Source organism: Protopterus annectens, chromosome 2.part2 (genome assembly GCF_019279795.1).
Source record: "Protopterus annectens isolate FY-2018-M chromosome 2.part2, PAN1.0, whole genome shotgun sequence".
NCBI classification, from domain to species: domain Eukaryota; kingdom Metazoa; phylum Chordata; order Ceratodontiformes; family Protopteridae; genus Protopterus; species Protopterus annectens.
In genome coordinates this window covers 1,110,370,767-1,110,385,548 of record NC_056730.1, presented here as the reverse complement: position 1 = coordinate 1,110,385,548, position 14,782 = coordinate 1,110,370,767, and the positions used below count along the sequence as shown (strand labels likewise).

At 37.8% G+C, this 14,782-nt stretch overlaps 1 protein-coding gene across 1 annotated transcript in view; it reads right to left on the bottom strand.

Annotated features, from left to right (window-relative positions):
* Positions 1-1,834: 1,834 nt before the first annotated feature.
* Positions 1,835-14,782, bottom strand: part of FOXD4L3 (forkhead box D4 like 3) — a 149,116-nt gene continuing 136,168 nt past the window's right edge. Inside the window, exon 3 of the mRNA XM_044064486.1 lies at positions 1,835-3,240. Within this exon, the coding sequence (XP_043920421.1) occupies positions 2,148-3,240 (1,093 nt within the window). The 3' untranslated portion in view covers positions 1,835-2,147. The remainder of the gene's footprint in view (positions 3,241-14,782) is intronic.

Here is a 14,782-nt window from a genome sequence, read left to right as displayed (position 1 = left end):
TCCCTAGCTGTTTCTCCCTGTGGCTCTGCAGGATTCTAAAAAAGGTCACAGAAGCACAAGGAGAGGACCAAGGCCACCATGGGAGAAGCATAAAGTGAACATAAAGCAGACAGGGAAGCTGGTGCTATCTGCATATTGGAAAGGGGGGGAAGCATTTCATTTTTACAAAACAACCTTTTCTGTTACATTTTCTTTGGGAATAAGTGACAGTTGGTGTTTCTAAGGGATGTAGATTTGCTAAGAAAAAAAAAAAAACAATTTGCTTTACTAAAGTCATTAAATGCCACTGAAGCTGAAAACACCTCTTTTTTTAAACAGTACCCTGACCCTGTTCTGTTATTGAGTGCACGTTTTCTGGACTCCAGAGATTTTTTTTCTTCATAGTAAACTTTTCATAATTGCTGCTTCATTACGATGCAGCATTTCAAAACTGAGCAAGCAGTGCATTTTTTATCTTTCCTCTCCTCCCATATCTACTGTAGTATATGCATGTGCCCCCTTCTCCTTGTATAATTACTGCATGCAACGTAATGCTATAAAACAGGGCAGAATTACATATAAGATCTTGTCTGTCATGGATATTAACAGCTTTACATGCTGAGATATAAAACAAATTATTATATTTGCCATACTGATTTTATGAATCATATTGTTTTAAAACAATTGTATTCTGAACCCTGTTTATTTTACGTTGAGAAAATAATATTCTAAGTATAGAAAGTATCACAGCACAAACACAGCCATTATGAATGCAATTGTCATTTGAACTTATATTTTCTGAGTAAATCTCTGACAAAAAAGATAAAATATCATGTCCATATTATCAAACCTCTTCATTACCATTTGTATCATATGGCATCTTTTGATTTACTATATGCTAAAACCAAGACTCATTTAATTTTTGAGAAACTGTTGTAGCATTAGCCTGCCAACAACAGCAAACATAATTTAAACTGTAGTAAGTACAGAACTAAAATAAATATCACTGCCTAAATTCCTCCAGTCATACACGAGTGCTTTTTGGGCAAATCTAACAGACACAAAACTTCTGTCTGTTTAGAATAAATATAGTAAATTAATAGACAACAGCAACAAAAGCATTTTTGGGGCTGGACATAGTCAATATTTTCATATAGTTGCTCATTTTTATTCAACATGGAAAAGAAATATGTTGTTTTCAAGTGAATATAGTAGCCTTCTTTTAGCATGGATCCTGTGTTACAGGCAGAGATCTACCCTATTGATCCAATTTGCTTTCCATACCTTCCATATACAAACAGTAAAACTAAGGTCACTGTTCCCAGATTCCACCCGAAAATCAGACATATACACCTACTGATTCTGTTTAGTCAGCAAAATAATAAAAAAAACACAACATATTTGTGTGTGCAGCACTCATCCCACTCTGAGATATAAAGTAATGTAACAACTATTCATGTTTACTTCTAGCATGGCAATATCTCTGTATTCAACAATAAACAAGTCTGAGTTCAAATTAAAATGGACTATTTAATCTCATAACAGGTAAATAATTTACTTTTGCACATTTTTGCATTTCATTCAAAATATAATATTTACAAAAGATAAATAGCACAACACAACATGACAGATAAATATATACAATAATCTACTTTTGTTTGCAGGAATCCTGAAAGCTGAACTAGCAGTTTTGAAAATGGCATCTACTCATACAGTACAACATAATTTGTTTCTGAAAGCTTTTGTTAATTTGTTCAAAATAAACACACTTGAAAGTAACTTATCAAGCAGCATAAAGACATTTTTTTTCTGCAAGTATTTTACTTAGCAGTATAAAGGTATTCCTCTGCCTTGTTCCACTGTTATGTCCTAATTTGTCATTTTATTAAATATTAGGTATCTCATTTACTTTTTTCATATAACTGTCAGTGCATTCCTGAACTTGGCTACTGATGCAAAAATGCTGTCCCTTTACTGGTAACACTTCTTCCTGATCAAAACAATTTCATGCAGAGATGACTTCCATCAAAACCTGCCTCCAGAGATATGCAGTATAAATTCAGAATGCAGACAATTTAATAAATGCAGTTATGAACTCCAAATGTCACAGACATAACTGAGCTACTAAAAAGCTAATGTCCGTAGGGTTGAAGAGAATGTCTCCCTTCTCAGTATGGACTGTACAGTTCATGGCCAGCCTGAAGTGCATGGAACAGATGAGTACCATGGTTAAACAAACTCCTGCTGGACACACTCAGCATTGTAGGAAGTAGATAAGTGGCAGATCTCTGAAGGAATTGGGAACAGTCCAGACTAGGGCATAGGTTCACTGATGCTGGAGCTGTGTGTGACCTTGGCTGGCCTATGATGCTCTCAATGCTGAAGGAGGACTTGTTCATGGCACCTGTGCCACTGTTGCCAACCTGCTGCTGTGTTTTGCTTGCTGTGCAGAGCTGTGTCTGAAAGTCAGTATTACTTACTGCATCTGTGATCTTTCTTCTCATTTCTGGACAGGACAACTGGTAATTGTTAACAGGTCTCACAGTACCTTCAAAAAATGGAATATACCTGAAGGGAGCTTGTTGCAAAAAGTCATGTGATTGTGCAGAATAAGGGTGCCCATAAGATCTGTAACAGGTGAACTGTGGGTAGAATATGGTTCCATCTTTGGCATACTCTTGTTGATGCCGTTTAAATCTTTTTCTTCTCCTAAGAAAACTGCCATTATCAAACATATCTTCAGATGCCGGATCCAGTGTCCAGTAGTTACCTTTTCCTGGGTTACCAGGTTCTCTGGGAATCTTAATGAAGCAGTCATTAAGGGACAAATTGTGCCGTATTGAGTTTTGCCAAGCTGGAAACTTTTCTCTGTAGTAAGGGAATTTGTTGCTGATAAAATCACAAATTCCACTCAATGTGAGTTTCTTATTTGGACTCTGCAGAATGGCCATGGTGATTAAGGCAATGTAGGAATAAGGAGGCTTCACCAGACTGCTTTTTGTTTTGCTGAGGGAAACAGCAGCAGGGAAGCTGTTTTCACTTTCCCCCGAGGAATCAGATTCAGAATTTTCAGTTTCTTCTCTGTTCTCTGCTGAAACAGTATCCATGTGCTGGTTCTGGCCCAAAAAAAAGATATCTCCAAGTATGCAGCTATCCACACAGTTCTCTTCTCCAATCACATCAACTTCAGTCTCCTCAGAACACATTACTTCTTGTTTTGAAAGCTCTGCACACAGTAGCAAGTGATTGCAGTATTTAGTTCTAATTAGTTTTTAATGCTGGTTTATAATATTTCTGTTAGATTTCTTAAGAGAGAATTCTGAAGATGCAGGTGCTCCCTCCCCAGAAAAAAATATAGACATTTATGTTCCTTTTGATGTAGTTGCTTTTATCTGTAAGCTGTCTGTGGGTGGGTAGGAATACTGACCCTCCCAGGTTTGTTGGTTTTAATTCCACTTGTTTAGATACTCTTGTTCCTGTCCCTGCCCCCTTCCAGATGTTTACGCCTATCAGGATCATTCCACTAGCACATAAGTAATGAACTGTGAGACAGACCTTTACACATGTAAATTTCATACTGGAAGGCTAAGTAAGGAGGACAATGGCCCAGTCAGTGTAATTGTACCACTGAGACTAAATTAAATGGCTCAGCTTCACTCTTAAAAATGTGTAAAAAGTTATAATGATCATTACTTACAAAAGGCAAAGACATACTGAGGTGCATACTGTTTGTTTCATTGACAACATAGCTTCATGAACCCCCCCCCCCAGCATACTGTGATCTTTGGTTTGCATGGTGTAGCTAGAGACAAGAAATCACTGCTTACAAAATACTATAATGCATGAGCACCTAATACAGCTGTTTCTGAATGTTTACACTAATAAAAGTCAGAGTAATCGAAAAGAAGATATGCAGTAACAAGTATTTAGAAACAAATAAAGTACAGTAAATAATGTTAATACATTTCCACAGCTATTGTAAGTGGTTGAGAAACAGGAATAGCTATTGTAAATTAAAATGTGGCACATTCAAAGTTGATATTAGGAAGCATTATTTCAAAGAAAGTGTGGTAAACAAGAAAATAGTCTGTTACACAAAGAGGCTATATGCAAAGTTAGTGCAAAGATTTATGCTGTGTTTGTGCAGGTGTTTGCTTTTTGACCATAGATTTTTGTTATATGCTTTGCATACAGCACAAGAGAAGGGAAGGGAGAGTGTAAGAATATGAACACTAGGCAAGTGGCACACCATAAAAAAGGCTGTGCCAGCAAATCTACATTATATTTTTTAAACTTGGCTGAGATAAATGTATTAACATCTGCCCCTGGCATTTTTTCTTTATAGTCCTACATGCTACAAAGCAAGGCTATTGAAACTACCAGCACAAAAAAAAAAAAAAAAAAAAAATCAAGTGGTAATGCAAACGTAAGAAAAGCATAGCTTTATTCCTCAGCCCCATTGCGTGAATGCATATTTTGTGGGCAGTGTATATATATATATATATATATATATATATATATATATATATATATATATATATATATATATATATATATATTTGTGTGTGTGTGTACCTCAAGGAGGCAGGAACAGGACATAATCTTAGTGGTACAAACTAGTCAACAAAACTAATCAGATGCTTAGATAGACAGGCAGGGAGACCAACTGTTAAATGCCTGACATTTGTCCTCAACAAGCTTCTGCTTGTTATTTGAACCACAGTTCCATCTCAATAGCCTCTCTTTGGTCATGTCTCCTACCCCACTGATATGGTGTGGTTGTATACATTTCTTTCAATAACAAGTTCCCTTATTCAATACCCGTAGAAAAAAACGTAAATGAGTTTCAAGATTTTGAATTAAAGACAGAATGGTATCAGATTATGGACACAGGAAACTCAAAAGAATGAAAGACTCAAACTTGCTAGCAGCTTGATCACATCATTCACTTTTGCATTCTTTCATTTGTTCATCCATTCCTACAATACTTGGTGAAAATGTAGCCCCAGTTATGCACTGCTGTTCATTTTAATGTTCTTTCATCTAACGAAAAACAATCTAAATACTACAGTTTCACTTGTAGCTGTAGCTATTATACAATGAGTAGGATACAATCACCTTTACAACTTACACAGTGACCTAACAAAAGCAGGGAATGTAAACACCTCTGGATTTTGTGGCTACATGGAATGCATCTGCATCCTGTGTCAGTAAAATGCCTGCACCTAAATTCAAAGTGCTGCATCACCACCAGATGGGCATAACAGAGCACTCACTGTATGTAACGAGTCAGTATTAATGTATTAGATTAAAAAACTGAACTACTCTCCATGCTCTTCTAATGGAAAATTGGGCTCTGATCTGTAAAGACTGAGGAGTGTTGGGTGACAGGCCTTGCAGTATTGAAGTGCAGATTAATTAGAGGATTAATGATTGTCTTAACTGGATTGCAACAGGTGTTCCTTAAATGAGGGCGTATATGCTTGTATATCAGGTAAGGGCTTGCATCTACATTTGGTGCAAATGACAATTATCTGAGACTTATTTTTGAATGAGCTAAAGGAAAACAAAATATGACAAGTGAGAAGATTAAAGCGCACGGCTCAGTAGAGGCAGCATTGTATTAGGGAACTGATTTTAGCTCACGTAGTGTGAAGTACAGAAAGCATGAAGTAAATATAAGATATGATTTTGCTGTTTTCTAAAATGTAGTAGTACAACTTTAGCTAATAAAAAAACTACAAGCAAAGCCAAAATGTAAGAATTATTCCAGTGACATCATGGTCACCTTATAGTTTGCTTCCACTTCCTAAGCAATGAAAATCAAGGCCTAGTTTATATGGCAGTGAACCATCATGGAGGGTTTTACATCTGAAGTTTAACAAACAGAAATGCCTGCATGTATTACAACAAACAGGTCACCAAAGCAATGCCTTTTAAGCAGTTTGCTTTATTCTCCTGTGTAACCCCCATCCTGGTTTAGAGACTTCCATTCCATAGCTATGGTCTTGGCTTTAGATAAATGTGTTGTCTATCCCTTTCTAGTTATTGTTGTTATTAAATGTGAAATCCTAGTCCTTGACCCCATAGCATAGAGGATTGAAGCCCTGACTACAGCCTAAACAATCAGTATTTGATTAGTGGCACTGACATCTGATGGAATGTGTGGGAGAGGTTGACCCAGAGTGGACAACACCAGCTCTTTCAGCATCAGGGAGAGAGATAACTGGGCCTGCAGAATTGGTCACATATAGCAGTGGATGTGTACCATTCACCTTTACTGGTTGTGTTGGCTTGCATTGTATTAGGTAAGGACTTCCTGTTGAGTCAGGTAATAGCAGGTCTGTGAAGGATTATGAAATACTCCACTCACAACCAGGGAGCTATGTCTGCAGACAGCCTAAGAATAGACTACTCCAAGGTTCATAGGTAAATACTAGTCTGCAGAATCTTACAAGCCTAGCAAAAAAAACAGGTCAGAATTAAACCCTGTACCGTATACCTGTGAACCCTAAACCTGTCTATATCCAGCTTTTCCTCGTAACACCTTTTTATCTTAAACTCTTAACAAACGTCTATCATACCCCCCTCCTGATTTTCAACTACCTCCTTACTCCCTTTCTCTCCCCATTTCCACTTTACTTCTACTCTACTAATCTGCTTTCTCTCCCATCTTTGTATTGTCCTTAAACTTTGACTTCTCCACCTCATACCCACTCTTTTGTTTTCTCCTTCATTTATTTACTTACACCCATACCATTATTATATCATACCTATATGCCTTTCTCACTAGTTTACATTCTTATTTCTCTGCTGCTTGATCTAAATAATGCCTCTAATCTTATACCTTTTTCCTTCTGCACATAGCTGTTTACCACGGTATTATGCATTGTACTATCATTAAGTTTTTATTGTACCTCAGTATTATTACTATGTCTACTTTTATGTTTATACATTGTTTATTGACTCATAGTTCTATCTGTGTAACTTTGTAAAGTTTTTGTAACTCTATGTATTACTTTCTACATTGGAGCTTTTCTCCCCGGGCCTCCACTGAAAATGGGCTAGCTTGGCCCAGTGGACTTTCCCGGTAAACAAATGTCAATAAATAATAAATAAATAAATAGATAGATAGATACCTTAACCATTATGCCAACCCCATTCCCTATATAAGAGACCGGCTGGCTGACCAACTCTCTACCATGCATGTTTTGTTACTGGGGGGAATGGACAGGCCAATAAGGCTTCCTAGATAGGGCAAAATGGGCCATAGAGCTCTTGTCTATCTTAGGAATAACTGGCTGCCACCCCTTTGGAACTTATGGGATGACTGAGTACAGGTCGTGGCCATCTGGCAGGGTCCCTCAAAGATGGGGAAATAAAACCAAAATAAAGGGAAATCCAAGGGTATCTATGATTGATCATCATGTACACTGAACCCATTCCCAGCTTCTATCATTAGCAACTTGTTTAATTCCAAACTCATAATCTCTCTCTCTCTCTCTCTCTCTCTGTCTTACTCTCTGTCTCTCTCTTTCCCTCTCTCTCTCTCTCTCTTGGGTTAAAGCAAATACTGACAATTACATGCCTGCCTTTAAAAGTGAAACTACTAAAATATTATTGCATAGTTGCCCTGTTTCTTATCTGTCAGTCCTTAGAAAGATTCAAGGACAACCAATAACCTATGACAACAGTGCCTGTTCCTGCATCTGTGATCTGATAAATGACACGTGATGCTTCACAAGACAACTACAAGACAGCTGTTGTAGCTGTTGTATAATTCAGTGGCCAGGCTGATCTAAGGGCGTTATCTTTTTGCATCTCACAAAGAGCTGTGGCTTGGATTAATGCAACCAGTTTATAGACAAATGCTTCCTGCTGGCTTTTCCACAGATGTATTTGAGTCGTTGGCCAGGTAGCTGCCAGATGAGGAACACATTTTAAGTTGAAGTACCCTTCCTTACATTTTATCCCTTCACACTCTAGCTGCCCCACAGGGGCCATACTTGTGGTGTATAGCACGTATACATCACTGGAATAGTAAGCTGTTCTTGTATATTATTCAGTAAGACTTGTTTATTTACGTACCTTACCTGCAGACTTGTTAGTGAGCCTAGTTCAAATCTGTTTTCATATATGCTTGCCACCATAGCTGACTGAACTCTGACCACTTCCCCCTAAATGTTACTAAAAGCCATTTTATTTTCATTAAATGTTGTGCTGTACATATATATTTCATTCTCTTTAACTATCTAAGGGTCTACCTCTATGTGCCCCTCACTTTTAGCCTGTTATTACTGTCACTCTTCTTCTCCTGGTTAGGGGTCGCCACAGTGGATCAACTGTCCACTCATGATTGGCAGTGGAGGTTTACAGTGTTGAGTTGCCAGCCCAGCATCCAACCTTCCACAGAAGGCAAACACATGCACACACTCATACCTAGGGCCAATTTAAAGTATCCAATCTACCTACAGCATGTCTGTGGGGTGAAACCGGAGCACTCAGAGGAAACCCACGGGACCACAGGGAGGACATGCAGACTCCACACAGAAAGCACCCCAGCCAAGGATCAAACTGGAGGACCTCTTGCTGTGAGGTGGCAACACTAACCACTGCACCACCACAGTTGACCCTTTTACTGCTATCAGTAAGTCAGTGAATTCTATAATGCATTTACAGCACAGAAACAGCATCAGACAAAATGTTCAAACACCTGAAATATCTTACTCTCTTGCTGTGAGGTGGCAACACTAACCACTGCACCACCACAGCTGACCCTTTTACTGCTGTCAGTAAGTCAGTGAATTCTATAATGCATTTATAGCACAGAAACAGCATCAGACAAAATGTTCAAACACCTGAAATGTCTTACAGGTTCACTATAGTTTCTTGTCATTTAAAGCTAATGAAGCTGTATGATTAACCTTCCAATTCCAAAACTTCAATATACACTAACCTCTACCATTCTTAATACCAGATATAATGCAACTAGCCTACAGAAGACACTGTATAAAATCTGTTGGCTTGCTCCCCTTTGGTTTGCACTGAACAGTGACACCTTTCTTTGTACACAACTTATTACCTGTCACTAGCAGCTTGGCAGCATGACTTCTGAAGTAAAAATGTTAGACGTGGACAAGTATCTCCATGTGCTTTAAAGAGTAATCAGGGTGCACTTGTTCTTTCTACACTCTGTTTTGGACTCCCAACTTCTAATAAAACATTTTCTAAACTGGCCCCATGCCTTGAATTTGCTGCCTAATGAATTTCATAAGGACTAATTTAGCCTTTCATAAAAACTGACAGAGTATCTCTTTGAGTACTAACAGTGCACCTACTTTAGGGACAGAGTAATATTTTAAGCCCGGATAACTAACACACTACAAACTCATATAATAGTAAAACCTACAGCACTGCCTCCTTGTCAGCTTAACCTCTCCAGCATCTGTTGCCAGTGGGTTTCTTACAAAACTGGAAATGCCTTGGTTACATAAAATAGGGTGCTTTTCTCCACTATTCTGCTTTGTAGCTCTTCATGTATGAATATTATTCTTTCAGTTCACTCCTTGCTATAAATTTGCTTTTCAGCTTTTTATGGCTCTTACTTTCCTTTCACATTCTTATAATAAACAATGTAGTGCTATTATATAATATTAATATGTATATTAATTATGTAGAAATCACAATAAATTATGCATGGATGTTTAGCTTGTGATGATGGTCTGAGTCATGGAGAAAAAATGTCTTATTCCACCTCATCTACACAATTATGAAATAAAGCAAATATTAATTAATTAATTGATTGATTAATTAATTGATTGATTGATTGATTAAACAAACAAACATTAAATAAACCTCCTGAATCAACCTCTCCCTCTCCCTCAGTGGGCAAGGTCACTATTCCTCATGATATTCTGCCCCTGCAGTCTCCAGTTTCACATCAGATAATACTGCAGCAGCAATGACAGTGGCTGCAAGTTAGATTTTAATTACAATAGTGTTAGCGAGTTGGACAGGTGACCCCTGGACTTCTGCTACTGCTAACTTTCTAACAGCTTGAAAAGACCTCACTCCACCCCTAGTTCTGTAAAAGAAATGTCAACTCTCCTTTTCACTCACCTTTTATCATATAGTAATTCAAGTTCTAAACAGTCTTTAAATATTCACCTATTCTGCATAACTATACAAATATTTTCTCTGTGCTCTTGCATTGGCATAGGAATCTACATGTTTGTCTACATTTAGACTGGGGTCAGATCACTGAATCACTAATACGCAAACGCCTCTTTGTCGAACACCTATTGAGCGAACAAACTAATCATTGAACTAAGTTTTCAATGAAAACTTTCCTAGGGTAAACTGATGGTAGTCCCCTTAAGCAACCATAAAAAAAAAAAAAAAAAAAAAAAGCAGAAAACTTAACACCTATGGGGGGCATGCCACCCCCCCCCAACTAAATATACCAACTCCAAAATTGCAGTAACATGGGGAAAAGGGCAAATTCCAGATGCTGGCCAACCATCATTTTGCCCTAGGAAACTTTTCACTGAAAACTTAGTTTGAAGATTGGTATATTCACACAACAGGTGTTCAGCAAAGAGACGTTTGCATATTAGTGATTCAATGTTCTGATATAGACCCTTTAGACTGTAATACATCTCCTACTATGTGGACTTTTCCCCCATGTGAGGTGTTTTGAACATCATGTCAGGAACGTTTTTTTTTTAATTCATCTGTTTTATTAGCCATGGATGTTCAAAACTGACTCTTTTTATCTAGGGGGAGGGGCATTGGAGAACTTCTTCAGTATTGTATGGTATGTATACAGAAAATGAAGCTCCAGGGGAAAATCATTAATACTACAAAGACTTAAGCTTTATGTTACCCTATCAAATAGACATGCTTGACCAAACAAATCAGTTAAATACTAAAATGAATATGTACTCTGCAACATAGTGCATCATTTCTGAATAAAATTCTACTTCCGTAATATTTGCATCCATTTGTATATGTATGTGTAACCAAGGCAAACTGCACAGTGCAGTATACAATCTGACTAGCAGTTGGCAAATGGAGTTAAGGCTGTAAGTAATTCCTGTGGTACAGTGTTCGATTCCTTCAGCCCTCATTTGCCTCGAGTGAGCCATTTAACCAGATATTTCTCCTGAAAAGGGATTGTGTGTCTAGTGGGCCTACCTGGTTAACCAATGGGTGTTAGTATTATTGGTTTCTTTAGACCCCTCTGTGTTACTTTTCTAGCAGGTTCCTGAAAAGATCCATTGGCTACAAGTTTGTAGAAGCCTGTATTTAAAATAACCAAATGAACTATTCAGTAACTGTTTTGCAAGGAACAGAGTAAAAATAATCAGTCTGGAATGTAACATGTTGCAAGGCAGAAAACCACAAAGCAAAATGCATTTAGTCTGTGTCAGTAAGCAGTAAGAAGATATGAGCTCCCCTTATGTCATTCATCAACCATTCTCACAGGTGCTTCACCAAGAAGCCAAACAAATGCCGAGTATTCACAGATGGAGATGTTTTCACTTCAGTTTCTACAACTCACATTAAATGGGTTTACGTCTGTCTTTCTAATGTTCATATATACAGAAGCAGACAAGTCAAATAACTATTTATATCTTGATAAGAACCCAACAAATAAAAAGGAATACTGTTTCCCCCATTGTCGTACAAGACTGAAATGGTGCTGCTAACAGAAGGCAAGCAGGCAATGATGAGTTACTCTGTGCACCAGCCATTAGTTGTTCACCAGCTTAAACTTGTTCTAAGGAGTATTTGGAAGATTTTTACAAGGAGCAGGAAGAGGCCAGGAAGCGGAGAAGCTTGTTTGCTTGAAGAGAAGGCTAGTTTGGTAGATTTACCAATTTCACAAATGATGGACTGGGAAGGTATTTGCTGAGTTCTTGCACTGGTCATAAGGACTCTTCTGTCCCCAGAGACTGTTTTTTTCTCTGGTGACCCAAGTGGTCGGCCTGACAAATTTTTCACAGCGGCTTTCTGTTAACCTTTCTGTCTGCCAAATAGTGGACAGCAGTGGAGCTAACCTCTGGTGGAAGCATACCATAGGAAAAAAGGATAAAATGAGGACTACTTTATATTTATGCGAATAGAAAGGGATTTTTCTGCAACATCTTAAGGTATACCCTTTCTATGGAGCTGCTACACGTTTAAAACCTTTTGTTTGTTTTACTGGAACTATTAACTAAGTAGTTAAAGGGACAGGACTGCAGGAGAGCTACATATAGTATACTGCAAATAGCAAGTTTACACTTGTGTTATCTGTATGTTTGTTCCATATCTGCTGTATAATGTAAATGATTTGAGAGGAGTCAAGCGCCCTCCTACACGTGTGCAGTGAGAAGTGTATCCTATCTATTTCAGCTCTGCTAGTTACAGGTGACATACTTGCCTAGTAGGCATGCTGTGCTCTGAATGTTTAATGCTGTAATAGCATGATATTGTATTAGCATAATAATATAAAGCACACTAGATTATTAGTCTCACTTGCAAGTGTGCATAGAGAAGCATGGCCTAATTTCTTAGTAGTACTATGGAAGCATGGAAACAGAGTTATAATTGCTATCTTAGGGTATAGTTGAGATATCTCACACCCACCCGCAAGTGTGCACAGAGAAGTGTAGCCTAATAATCGGTGTGCTTGAATAGGAGCTGATGACATTTTTTTTTGTCTTGTTTAAACACTGTAGTCTGATATTTTATTGTTATAAGAAGTAATTTGTAAACTGACATTGTGGAGTTACTTATACAATACTACGTAATTCTTTGCTAGTGTTATAAACACTGAAGTGTTTCTATTTGTTTTTTTGTTAGTTTAAGTTAGGCCTTACTTTCCCTACTAATTCTCCACTAATACAAATTTAGTACCTACCAGCATACCCTTACTCTTCCCTCCACACTCAACCCACACCACCAACAGTATCCAACCACAACTCTCTCAAAAAATGCATCTCAGACTAGGAATTCTTTGTTTTACACTCACATACCTAACCTACATCACAACCATTCGTACTAACACAACATTATAAAACACTGCATTCCATATAACACATACTTACACAAAATCAAACACACACTCAGATTTCCCTATTACTGCCACATTATTTAAAGACAGCTCAATACTACGCATGTATAAGTTTCACATAACTACTTCTTACACTAGAAAAAAAACACTTAGATCCAACACAGAAGTATCACACACTATTAAATATATATTGTTTATCACAAGGAAACTACTTACTTCAGGAGACATATACCCAAACCCAGGACCACTTAACACTCTACTATCAACCAAACAAACCTCTGACCTATCAATACTTAATATCAACACTAGGAGTATATCTAACAAACTTCCTGACCTACATGCATTTATAGTCCACTACTCCCCAGACATACTAAACATTACTGAAACCTGGCTAAAACCAAACACCCAAGATGAGGAAATCCTTCCACAAGGCTATAATATATTAAAACAGGATAGAGTAAGCAAGAAGGGAGGTGGAATTGCTATCCTCTTTAAAAGTACACAACATAAAACCCCTACAAACCCCTTTACCTAAATTTCAAAATGCCGAAATCTTAGGCTCAGTACTATATATAAACAACACCAAAAAAAATCAGTATACTCTGCTGTTACATTCCCCCAGGAAATAACCCCCCCTCCCACCATTAAAGAAATCCTACACTGAACTACAGAAAATCTTCCACAGGAAACCATCCTACTGGGTGACCTAAATACTGACTGGTTAGCATGTAACTCTAACAACCCCACTAACCACATCAGTCTCTTTGTTTTTTCCCCAACTCATCCAAGAACCCACTAGAATAGATAAAAAAAAAACAAAAAACAATCTATACTAGACTGGACGCTAGTCAATTGCCCCAAACAAACTACCAGACAGGATGCCTACCAGACACTCTAAGTGACCATCTCCCCACAGTCCTCCTTCGTAATCGCACCAACTTAGCTAAGCCCATAGCTTTTAGACAAGTCAGAGATGACTGCAAACTAAATATACAGGATCTTAACTCCATTCTAAAACAGTATAACTGAGAACCACTTAAAACCCTAAGTTTAGACCAGGCCATCGACTACTGTAGTAGCACTTTCATTAATGTCCTAAATTTAGTCGCACCAATTAGGAAAGTTAGAGTTAAGACAAACTACGCACCATGGCTAAGTAGGGACAAAAGAGCCCTACCGAAGTCAAGAGACAAGGCTTGGAAAATGTGGAAAAGAGAAAACACTAGCCTATCCAAACAAAACTACCAACAACTCAGAAATCAGGCCAAGAAACAAAGCAAATTGGATAAACAGAATTATTTCCTTGCTGCTCAAAATAATCACTCAAAAGATTCTCAAACTTTTTGGCATACTATCAACTCACTGTTAAAACCAGGTAAAACCACCACTCCAACTCCCACCTCCACCAATAATACTAAAGACATAGCCTCCCAATTTAATCAACACTTTACAGAATCTATCCTGACTTTATCCTCCCAACTATCCAAAAACAAATTTTCAGATGTCTCAACAAAATAACCTGATAACATTCCCTCCTTTACTCTCTCATCTGTTAATACCTCTACTATTAAAAATCTCCTCCTAAAACTGAAGCCTACCACCCTTGCTGCAGACAATCTTCCTGCAAACTTCCTAAAAGTAGCTTCTGAGTCCATTTCTTACCCTGTATCCATCCTTATCAATCACTCCATACAGGAAGCCTACATCCCTCAACTATGGAAAGTTTCATATATTATTCCACCT